The following is a 12,409-nucleotide window of genomic DNA, read 5'->3' as shown; positions in this document are numbered from 1 at the left end:
CGGTCCATTGCCGATTCCAGCCTCCTGATTGGCTGGAATCGGCACGTGACGGGGCGGAGCTACACGGAGCCGGCATTCTGCACGAGCGGCCCCATTGAAGACAGCAGAAGACCCGGACTGCGCAAGCGCGGCTAATTTGGCCATCGGAGGCCGAAAATTAGTCGGCACCATGGAGACGAGGACGCCAGCAACGGAGCAGGTAAGTATAAAACTTTTTATAACTTCTGTATGGCTCATAATTAATGCACAATGTACATTACAAAGTGCATTAATATGGCCATACAGAAGTGTATAGACCCACTTGCTGCCGCGGGACAACCCCTTTAAGGCCGGTGCTTTAAAAGTCCGATCTTATTCCACTCGTATGCTTTTAATTAGTGTTAATAGCAAATTTTTGCAAAGTGAGCAATAAACAGATTTGTAATAGCAACTCTTGACATGATCAAGAAATACTGTACATAGTACTTGGTAAAAGATGTGTTATTAATAGAGATGAGCGAATCTACTCGTTTCGAGTATTTACTCGATCGAGCACCGCGATTTTCGAGTACTTCAGTACTTGGGTGAAAAGATTCGGGGGGCGCCGGGGGGCGGGGGGAGGCGTGGCTGCGCGGGGGTAGCAGCGGGGAACAGGGGGGAACCCTCTCTCTCCCTCTCCCCCCACTCCCCGCTGCAACCCCCCACTCACCCACGGCGCCCCCCGAATCTTTTCGCCCGAGTACGGAAGTACTCGAAAATCACGGTGCTCGGGCGAAAAAAGGGCGTGGCCGAGTACGCTCGCTCATCTCTAGTTATTAACTAATTTAGAAAATATTACAATGTGGTTTTAAAAACTGTGATAGAATATTTTTTTAAATTCCTTATATCAACATTTTACTATTCTTCATGTATCTTCAGGCTTTATCTATTCTTTTAGTGTAGCGTAAAAGCCCATTTACACAGAGCGATGATCGCTCAAAAGACAGTTTGAGGATTTTTTCCCACGAGCGCATATACGGTACCCATGTGAAGCACTGGTTTCCAATGCAGTTGTTCACACGGGTGAATATATGCAACACAGCGTTCACCCCCGCCGGCACCCAAGTCTTGGGTGCGGCGTACTTTTTCACTAAAAACGACACTCGTGGTCCTGTGAATGGATGAGAAAACGCTGGCCGTGATTGCGAAAAAAAGCCTATTCAGGTGCTTATACGGAGTAGGCCTGAAAACATAAAAACGCCGTCGCCGTACATGCACTCATGGGAAAGAGCCCTCACTGACAGCTTTGAGCGATCATCTTGCATAAACTTTTAAGTAGCTATGGAGTTACTTAAGAGCAATTAAGTGTGAAAATGAAGCCTTAGCTGAAAGCAGTTAATAGCCCGAGGGCTCGTATCTGCTTTCCGTTTCTTTGTTCTCCCGCAGGAAACAATGCTATCAGCATTACCCACGGAGAACTGCTGATAAGGCTGAACAACGATTTTTAGGTTGGACTGAATTTAACGTTCAGCCAGTAGTGCACGATTGGCGCGCGTTTAGACGCAACAATTAGCGCTCAAACGATTGCTTTTTAGCAATTTTTGAGCGATCTTCACTCCGTGTAAATGGGCCTTGGATATGGGTACGGACACTGGTGTACGGTGAGGGGAAGCAGGGTTCGCAACGGCAACCCGGCCCTTCAGCTGAGGGGGCCCAGGGGACCGGCGCTATCGGCCACATGATGGCTGAGAGGGGAGGAGGGAGAGGAGAGAGACGGGAGGCAGCGCCACAGGTCGGCAAGAGCAGAGGGGAGGGCTGTTACAACTGGAGGAGTCGGCAGCCAATTATAGGCTGCAGACTCCCTCGGCGTGGCCCTCCCACTGATAGGCTGCAGCTGTGAGTGGTCACAGCTGCAGTCTATCAGTCTCTGCCGACCAGCGATTACCAGGGGAAGGGGCTAGTGCGGCTCTACTCACCTCCGGAGCGCTGGATGCACAGGACCTGAAGTAGGACCTGTGGCTGCAGATCACATGACCAGGCTCTGGTCATGTGATCAGCCTGGTTAGGTGATCAAAGGAGGGGGGGGGACTTTCCATTACAGGCTGCCCAGACACTGCTGCAGAGGTGAGTAGAGAAGGAATTGTAATTATATATGTATGACTGGTATAAGTTACACTAGCTGTATATATATAATTATATACAGGGAATACACAGGTTACACCATCATGGGACATACCACTATATACAGGGGGATATACATCCTGTATATAGTGATATGTACCATGCTGGTATAACCTGTGTATCTCCTGTATATAATTATATATGTGCAGCTGGTATAAGTTATACCTCTCCTGTATATATATATATATATATATATATATATATATATATATATATATATATATATACACATAATTATATACAGGAGATACACAGGTTACACCAGCATGGGACATATCACTATATACAGGATGTATATCCTCCTGTATATAGTAGTATGTACCATGCTGGTGTAACCTGTGTATCTCCTGTATATAATTATATATGTGCAGCTGGTATAAAGTACAGTTTTTTTTTTCTTTTAATCACTGACTTTCCAGCGCCGTCGCTAGGAGATGACACGTGTGCCCGCGACTTTTCTGCAATGTCAGGGCAGCGGGTCGCACGGCTTGCATTGAGTTCAATGGAGGCCGTCCGGGCAGAATCTGCACTAAAATAGAGCATACCGTGATTTTTCCTCCGTGAGCGGAAAATCACAATTGCTTTACGCTCGTATAGAGGAAAAAAAGGCTTTTCCATAGCATGCTATGGGCAGTACATGCTGCAGAATATGTAGGCGGACGCCCGCTCCATATTCCGCAATGCAAATCCAGCCGTGTGCAGTCGGCCTTAGGTTAATTTCACACGAGTGAGTCTGATATCAGGCCGTGAAACTATGCTCCATATCACACTCGCCAACGTGTGCCGTCCCCGCGGATGTGAGGTGTTGTTGTGTTATAACCAGCTCACATCACATCATCATATTCTCGTGCGATGCAAAGAAAAAACAAACAACAACAAAAAAAATCGCTCCTGTGTATGATCGCATTTAAAAGAATGGGGTCATATTCATGTGCAATTTGTATGTCTTGCAGCGCACAAATCTCGCGCAATTTTTGCGGCCGTGTGAAAGCAGCCTAAGACATTACCAACAGGTTTTTACGTAGTCAAGGAAAGGAGTCCTAATGAGAAGGCTTACACCAAGGGGCTAGATCATGTTTGTAAATTAGCACAGGTTAGGTATAGGTACGGGTACAAACGGAGGGGGAGGGGGGGGGGGCAGCTGAACTTTTGCACCCAGGCCCCTTAGCCTTTAGGTACGCCCCTGGATACGGATATAGTATGCACACACAGTAGACAGTATGTCACTGTGATGAGTGTAATGCACTGTGCAAATAGAAACCTCAGTGTCTGCTGCAATCAAATTTTGTTACAAGTCTTTTGCACTCACTCAAGGGTTTTTGACTACCTGTCTCCTTAGGAATCTGGTTATAGCTCCCTCCTTCTGGCACATCCAGGCAGTGTAACCAGTGTTCATTTAACTTTGAACTTGCCAACTATGCTTCCAACTGTATTTATATGAACATTCAGCGCCTTTGCTTTTTTATCACTTTTTGTTCATTTTTTTTCTTGGTGATGGGGTGACAATGACAGCATTATATATATATTTTTATTTCTGACAGCATTCACCAAGCAGCATTAAAAATGTGTTATTTTCATAAACTGGAATTTTAGAAATGCAATCATACCTATTTTTAATTGTTTTGTTGATGCGACAACTGTAAAAGTGAAGGGAAGGATTACATCTTTAATATCTTTAATTTTTTTCAGTAATTAAAGAATCTTTATTTACTTATTTTTACTCCTTTGTTTAGTTTCCATTGGGAAATCAACTTGTAATCGCTTGATCACTTATATAGTGTGCTGCAATACTATAGTATTGCAGTATACTGTATTTTGGCCAGCATTCTGTTAAGATGTGCTGACATTCATTTCAGCTCCCCATGATCTCATTGTGGAAGGGGGGGTTGTTCGGGACATTGCAATCCCAATCGGGGAATTTAAGATCCACTGTTAGAATTAACGGTAACATTTAAAGTGTTAGCAGCCGCAATTGGAGTTCTCTCTGATCACGACTGTTGCATGCAGGTCTCAGCTATCAAAGACAACTGGCAATGACACCCAGTGTTAAAAGTGACATTTTGTGATGAATTTGAAGAAAAGCCTGTTAGTTGTGTTGAGCTATTTAAATTGTTTGGATTTTGTAAACATCTGAAAGTTTGTAAATTTGGCCAATGAACCTAATTTCCAATGGGGGTTGAATAATTTTGACTGCACCTATAATATTTAAAGAATGAAAAACTCTTCTCTTTTTGTCCTGTAGGCAAAGGCAATTAATATCAATCCGTTATACATAATGCTTCCATGCACTCTTTCTGCCTCGCTTGCATTCATGTTACCAGTCGCCACACCTCCTAATGCCATCGCTTTCTCATATGGGCAGCTCAAGGTTGTTGATATGGTATGTATCTTCTCTCCTGATTTGCAAAGAACCTACAATTTCTGGTTTGAAAAGTCTAAACTAGATTTATGTTTAGTATATGTGTGAATTCCTGTGTATACATTTGTGACAATTTACATGTTACGTCTACGCAGCAGGTATAGGTAGTTGGGAAATCACTGCTAAGCACTTTGGTCATAGTGAGAGTTGGGTGTGAAATCCCATAAATCTCGACTTAGGCTACCTACACACAGGCAAGTGTGATATCGGCCAAGAAACTGAGCCCAATATTGCGCTCGCCAACTTGCGTTTTTACGCGGATACAAAGCGTTTTTCTGGCAAAAATGCCTCCCATCACTTTTGTAAAGTAGCAATCCTCCGGCGTGGCTTTTAGGCGTGTTAGAGGATCGGCAAGTGTTTCTCATTGTTTACAATGGGAAACATCGCACTCGCGTGCACATTGTACAGGGTGTTGTGTGTTTTACCGTCCCATTAAAAGCAAGCGGCGATTGTTCCGAGGAACGCAAAAAGATAGGACATGCAGCCATTTTAATGGAGGGTATTATTGCATCTTGACGCCACCAGGAAGTCCTGGTGGAGTCAAGATTAACAGGGGGGTGACGCCCCCTGTACGTGATTGGCTGCACAGCGGCGTGGGCTGCAGGTCCTGGCAGCCTAGTAAGCACAAAAGGAAAATCCAATAGCTTACAGTGAGAAGCATACATCGGCCTGGCGTTGCAGCCATGCAGCCCAGGTGCAAGGCTCTTCCCCAGCGGCGGCACACAAGGCAGACCCCCTCCTCTTGATGTCAGTGTCAGATATTGGCTGGCAGCACGGAGGCTACAGCACCAGGGGGAAGACTGTCTGAGAGGCGGCCACCGCTGTGTGCACCAGCACTGCAGGAATGGGACAGAGCAGCAGGGAACTGGGGTATGACAGGCGCCGGCATCCACTCTGCAGGCAGCCAGGACGAAACTTACAGGCCGTGTCCATGACGGAGGGCTCATGCAGCGATCGGGCGGAACGCATCCAGTGTGACAGGTGGCGGCATGGACTCAGCAGGCAGTCTCAGCCTGGGACTGAGGGTTCATCCGGCAGTAGGCAGTGACGCATCCCTCTGAAGTGCCGTGGAACCCAGTGGTGAGAGTCCCTACTGGTGCGTGTGCATTGCTTTTTTTGCGGCAGTGCTGCCTTACCGTGAGGCTTACTTTTCTTCTTAGCCTTACTTTCTTCACTGCTCAGAATGTAAGGCTAAGTGGAAAAACAATCCTCACCCTGAGGCAGCACGCCCGGCAAAAAGCTATGCACACTGTGCTGCTAGGACCTTGTAGGCTTCACCCAATTGGAAGCTAGGGGTGTGACAGGGGCGTTCTCTCTGTTAAGCACCTGGTTTCTGGTGACCGGGCTGCACTTCCCTAGCTATGTCTATGGTATATGCAATAGATTTCACCATAGTTATGCCAGGAAACTAACTTTCATGCTTGCACCATATTTATCATGTGTTTTTAGGCCCCTTTCAATGTTTTTTCCGACTTGTCTGAACAAGTGGCGTGGCCTAAATCACACCAAGGTTTTGCCAAATTGTTGCAAATTCCTCCACAATTTTGGTGCAATTTTTGGCATAAACTAATCAGTGATTTAAACTTAGACTAAACACTATTAAAATTCAACAGATTTATCATTGAGTGAGAAACCTGGCGCATTTTAAAACTATCTTGTTTAACTTTTAGAAACTATTAGTAAATAAGCTTGTTTATGTTAGTTTCCTTAGATGTTAAGATAGATAGATAGATACCCAGTTTCCCTGAAAATAAGACATACCCGTAAAATAAGACATAGCATGATTTTCTAGAATTTTTGAGGATGCAAAATGATTTTTCAGGCTTTTTGAGGATGCTTGAAATATAAGCCCTACTATAAAATTAAGCCCTGCTAACAGTTAATTAAAAAGTCAATTTAAATAGTGTCCAGGCAGCTATACATGTAAAAAAGTTAAACCTTTTTGAACAAAAATTAATATAAGACACTGTCTTATTTTCAGGGAAACACGATAGATAGATGTGAAAAACGAAAAAAAAATTACGTTTTGTATATGTATTAAATATGAGTAAAATGTAACAATTTAGTGTTCCTTTCTTATGTAGTTTGTAGATTGATTGCAAACTCACATAAACCTGACACACAAAAGACACTTCTATAACTATATGATCTTCTTGTATCCTTATTGCAGGCGAAAGCAGGATTTTTGCTGAATATCATAGGAGTTCTTGTCATTACATTGGCCATCAACAGCTGGGGATTTGCTATGTTTAACCTGGGTACATTCCCTACTTGGGCAAATTCCACAGTAAAGCCATAACAATTTCCCACCCAATGAGAAAACATATAACCAGATGCAGAAATGGATTCCCGTCTAGAGTCCCATTCATTCCCTAAGTATCCTGCTATATTGTAACACCATCTCATCAGGACTGTTCAGGACTCTGGACTTAGAATGGAAAGACATTCACAAATGGGCACAGGAAGCACCAGCCTAATTACTGCGCCTTCTTCTGTGGAGCTGCAAATTACATGTTCAGAATGTCCCAATTCCGCAGGTATTCAGGAACATGAAGAAATGCAATGCAGCAGTAGACCATGCTAGTAGTGATGGAAGAGAACATGTCTTATAACGGATGTTACGATATGTTGTAGAGAGCATTGTTTATGAATTTAACTTAAAATAAATGTTTACATTTTTACATTGGTTCTTATTTTTTTTAAGCGTTTTCAAAACATTTTAAAAAGTTGCCCATGTCTTCATTGGCCATTTTTGTTTGCACCCAGTGTGAGCTCTATCAATTTAGTTTTGCATGTAGATTTTCCTATTTTACTGTTGCCCTGCTGTTTGCATCCACTTATAGGTTGGGTGGGGGTTGTTTCCTAAGCAGGTATTCTGTCAGTACTGTACTGGCCAGGACTCACACATTTCCCATGCAACCTTACGTAGCCCTGCTTCAATCCGCTGCAAGACAGCATGTGAATGCTGCCCTTCTTCTGTATGTAGTAACTAGCAGTGTCCCCATGTCCCTGTTACTAGAGAAGCCAAATGCCTAAGAAGAGGCAGGGGATTGCAAAGGTGATGTAAGGGAGACCCCTAGTGGCAGCCACTTCCGAGTTGATTTTTAGTGGTAAAAGAAAAACTTTTAACTCAAATATATTACAAGACTGATGATACATGCATTGGGGTGTTAAATTTAAATTAAACATCTTCATTTGGCATACTAGGCTCGCACCTCAATCTAAATACAGGAATAAAAATACATGAAAGAATATAATCCGTTATAGTATGTAGCGGTTGTCCTAGTATATCCTAATATTGATGTGTACACACTGTGTATGTATGGTATGCCAATGCAAGATGCACTAACATTGCATCATCTGAGAATACCATAGCTCAATAATGTTGAGAATTTTGGATTCTTTGGGGCATTGTAATGTGGTCAAATTGAACACAATGCACAATTTAAAGGGTCACATGACAAAATTCCTTCCTGTTACCCTCAGGATGCAATTTTCTCAAACTGACATAAAGCCAGGATCCATTGTGGCAGAGACCTGTGGGCAATGAAGTTTGAGTGTTCCTTCTCTTTCTTACTGATACATTCAGTAAAAAACACACTATACTAACCTCTAGTGATGAGCGAAGCGAGACAATCGAACCCTGTTTCGATTGAACTTTGCTAAAGGTTTGGTTCGATGTGAACCCTAACCTCAGGCAGTTTGTCTTGGCTGAATCCACTACGATTTCTTCTTCTTCTCAACCGATTAGGACCAAACGAAACTTTTTGCCCAAATTTGGCAAACCAATCAAACTGAACTTTTGAAAAGTTCTCTCATCAAGTCCATTATGTGACCAAGGAGAAGATTCTGCCTTCAGGGTTTCATGGTTACATGTCAGCTGGTCACACAATGGCAGCTTTAGATTGGAAAAGATGGCTGCATGATGTGGGGGGTCAAACTCAGACCGTTGAGCTGATGCTGTCTGCTTCCGAATTGGTCTTTAGAGGTGAGTACTCAGACTACACAAATGGACAGCCACATGCAAGATGGGATTGCCATGAGTGAAGTGAAAGTTTATTCAAAGAATTACAGAAGATATAGAAAAGGTTTGCTGACGTATTGATTTGATTACTGCGCATGCCCCAGGCATGCCCAAGGCTACATAACATCTGCAGATTTTAATTACAATACATATCTTTCAAAGACGTCTCCTACATGAATGTCCGGTGACAACTGTATCAAAACAAAATGTTCTCGGACGCTTCTTACTAGAAGGGAGTGAGCTTTCTCAAGGAAAGGAGACGTGAGAGAGAAAGAAAGCTGATAAGACATATGTGAACATATTCAAGGTCATTATAATTGGGATCTAACATCTTTCTAGGTAAAAGTTGAAATTAATACAGATACATGTATTAAAGCAAACAAGCAAAAAGATACAAAATGGAGTCGCTGTAGTCTATTATTAAAGCGTCGGCCCTTACACGTATAAGCTTAAACCTTTAGCAGAAGAAGACGCAAATTATAAACACATAAGTATTCTGTGAAATACACTTATCAATTTAAAGGCATAAACCTGAATTAACCCCTCACAATGACAAATAATTTTATAGCAATGGTGCTAAAACTGCTATGTTTGTCTTTTGTGACTATGTTGGAGATTCTGGTGGGGTCTAGGTGATGTAGACCACTTGGTGGGTAAAGGTCCAGGGCGATTGCCCCATCTGCACTCCCAGTAGTGCTCTGTCCTTACTGCTTGTGTGGTCCAAAGTATTTGTCAAATGTGCTGTCCCTTATTGTCCTGTGCTGTTTTATACATATACTGCTTGCAATGTACTTATTAAACAATGGAAGGCAATAGAGGATGTTACAAGCAGAAATCATTTTTTGCACAATGCATTGTTAGTGCAGCCGACTCCTCATTCTTTTTGGTCAGCAGTGCCAGACAGTACTAAAGTTACCCATAGACATACATTAACATGGACCAAACTGCCGACTGCACAATTTTCTTAGGGTAGACATACACATTAGATAGGTGTCTGGCAAAGGCTTGTTCAGCAGACAGTTCTCTTGGTCAACACCCCATAGACATGTACATTCGGCCTAGACAAACGTACGTGTGTTCCAAATGTACAGAGGGGAAAAGCTGTTGCCAAACAATCCTGGCAAAACTTATCTCACTGAGAATAAAAGGACACGGCAGTTGAAATCCAGCTAAACAATCTTTTTGACCCTCGATATCTGTCATCAAGGAAGAGTCCTGCCAAAAATGGTGCATTCTCCCTGAATACATCTGATATGTATGGCCACCTTAAGGAGGAGGAGATAAGCGGCTCTGTACAACTCTAGTTCTGACTATATTTGGGAAACAGAGGATTACACAATTCCAGTCCAGTTCTTTTTGATCACTGCTTTCCCTGATAAAAGATAATGGGGATGACATAAGCCATGGCATTGTCATAGGATCCCATCGAAATCATCTAGAAAGACTAACAAAAATCTTATCTATGGTCAGAGAGTACAATGTTCTGCTCGTTGATGGCATGTAAAAGCATGTAAATCCAGCTATTAGGGTGGTTTCACACCTGCGTTGGGGATCCTGTTTATCTGCTCCATTCGGCAGCAGGAAAAGGGAATCCCCGCAGCCAAACGTCTCTGTCTTTGGATGGAAGCGAACAGTGCCGGACTATAATGCAGTCTGTCTGCTTTCTGCTGAGCTGCCAGGATTTTGAACAGAAGAAAAAGCTGCCGGATCTGTGACGGAGCCTCCAGCTGAAGGATCCAACGCAGATAGGAAACCACCCTTAGGCCTCATGTCCACGGGGAAAATCAGATCCGCTGCGGATTTGTAACGCGGATTTGGGCTGCGGATGCAGTGCGGATGCACTGTAATTGTCTTTTATTTTTCATGCGGGAGATCAATTGAGTTATGTGCTCTATGAGCTCCCGCACGTGTGATCCGCACTAAAATTGAGCATGTCCATTTTTTTTCATGCTCCAGAAATTTTTTAATTCACTTTTAAATACCATCCGCGAGTATTTATCTACCCGCGGATGGTCAATGCATTCCTATAAGGCGCAGATCCGCGTGCGGGAAAAATGCTGCGGATTTTAATTCTTATTTTCCCCGTGGACATGAGGCCTTAGGCCTCATGTCCACGGGGAAAATGAGGCCCGCTACGGATTCTCCATGGAGAATCCGTAGCGGGTCCCTCCTGCCCCGCGGACATGAGCGCTTAAAATAAGAATTAACTCACCTCTCGCCCGCTCTGGATCTTCCCTTCGCCGCGGCTTCATCTTCTCTCCGTTGCGGCCGGATCTTTTTTCTTCGGCCTGGCGGATGCGCAGGGCACGTCGGTTGCGTGCCCTACGCATGCGCCGGCACGAAGAAAGAACATCCGGCCGCGACGGAGAGAAGATGAAGCCGCAGCGAAGGGAAGATCCGGAGCAGGTGAGTAAATTCTGATTTTGGTCTCCCGCGGATCCGGACGGCTTCCATAGGCTCCAATAGAAGCCCGCGGGAGCCGTCCCCACGGGAGACCCGCACGAAAATGGAGCATGGTCCAGATTTATTCATGCTCCATTTTTTTAAAAATGACTTTTATTGACCATCCGCGGGTATTTATCTACCCCGCGGGTGGTCAATGCATCCCTATGGGATGCGGATCCGCGTGCAGGAGAAGAGTTAAAATCCGCTGCGGATTTTAATTCTTCTTTTGCCCGTGAACATGAGGCCTTAGAGTTTTGGAAAACTTGCATATTTGGATTCCTTCATTCATCCTCGACTCTATCTGAAGAACGTTCCTGGATTGGAGGGGGTCTTTTTCCATCCATTAAGTCTCCCAACAGATTTGTTAGTATATGTTACTTTCTGGATTTGAGGTCACTCCTTTATCTTTTTATCTTGGTCACACTGAGCACCTTTTCTTTGCATTTTTTCCACTTTATGGTTTATCTATGGTCGGCAGAGTTCAATGCTCACCTCACTGATGGCATGTCAAGCACAATAATGCATCTAGAAATTGCAAATTCACAGAACCTTGGTAAATCACAAAGTACATATGTAGCAAAGATTAACTCTATATTTAAAGGATAGGGGATAACTTGCTGATTGGTGGTGACCTCACCACTGAGACTCCGACCAATGCCAAGAACGGGGCTTCCGTGTCCCCATCCTTCTTACTGCAGGCTTACTGCACCCTCTCCATTGAATAGGAGCCTGATTGGAATAAGCATGCTGCCGCTCCATTCATTTTCAATGGGACTGCAGGGGATAGGAGGGTGGTAAGTGCTTGGGTATTTCCTTCAGCCCCATTGAAAATAATGGAGCAGCAGCCGCAGATTCTGACATTACTGTGGGGATGAAGTGACCCAGCAATGACAAGCAGTAGAGGACATAGGACCTCCGTTCTTGCGTAGATAGGGGATAATTTGTGATTCTTGAAAGACCCTTTAACTCAACTACAATGTGAACTACAATGCAGTAAACCCAATTATTATGATGTGCCAGTCATGTAAATGATTGTGGTATTATTGTATCTTGACGCCACCGAAAGCTAGGGGTTTGATAGAAGGAACTCCTCTCTCAAACCCCTAGCTCCCTATTGGGTGAAGGCTGGTAGGTCCTAGTAGCACAGTGTGGATTGATTTGTGCGTTCCCTGCAGGCTTATTGTCAGGGTAACATTTCTTCTTAGGCTTACATTATGAGCTGTAAATGCTGCCATGTTACTACTGTAACATGGCAGCATTAACATCCAATAATGTAAGCCTAAGAAGAAATAGTACCCACACCCCAAGGTCTCCTGCTCACACCTGCCGCCCTCACCGCTTGTGGTTCGGCGCCGGGACTGTCAGCTCCGTGTCGATCGCTC

At 44.0% G+C, this 12,409-nt stretch overlaps 1 protein-coding gene across 1 annotated transcript in view; it reads left to right on the top strand.

Annotated features, from left to right (window-relative positions):
- The window catches only part of SLC13A2 (solute carrier family 13 member 2), a 53,924-nt gene extending 46,685 nt beyond the window's left edge, over positions 1 to 7,239 (top strand). Inside the window, exons 11-12 of the mRNA XM_066599604.1 lie at positions 4,382 to 4,519; positions 6,729 to 7,239. Of these exons, the coding sequence (XP_066455701.1) occupies positions 4,382 to 4,519; positions 6,729 to 6,857 (267 nt within the window). The 3' untranslated portion in view covers positions 6,858 to 7,239. The remainder of the gene's footprint in view (positions 1 to 4,381; positions 4,520 to 6,728) is intronic.
- Positions 7,240 to 12,409: the final 5,170 nt, after the last annotated feature.

Source organism: Eleutherodactylus coqui, chromosome 4, assembly GCF_035609145.1.
Source record: "Eleutherodactylus coqui strain aEleCoq1 chromosome 4, aEleCoq1.hap1, whole genome shotgun sequence".
In the NCBI taxonomy this organism is placed as follows: Eukaryota; Metazoa; Chordata; class Amphibia; order Anura; family Eleutherodactylidae; genus Eleutherodactylus; species Eleutherodactylus coqui.
This window is presented reverse-complemented; position numbering and strand designations above follow the sequence as displayed.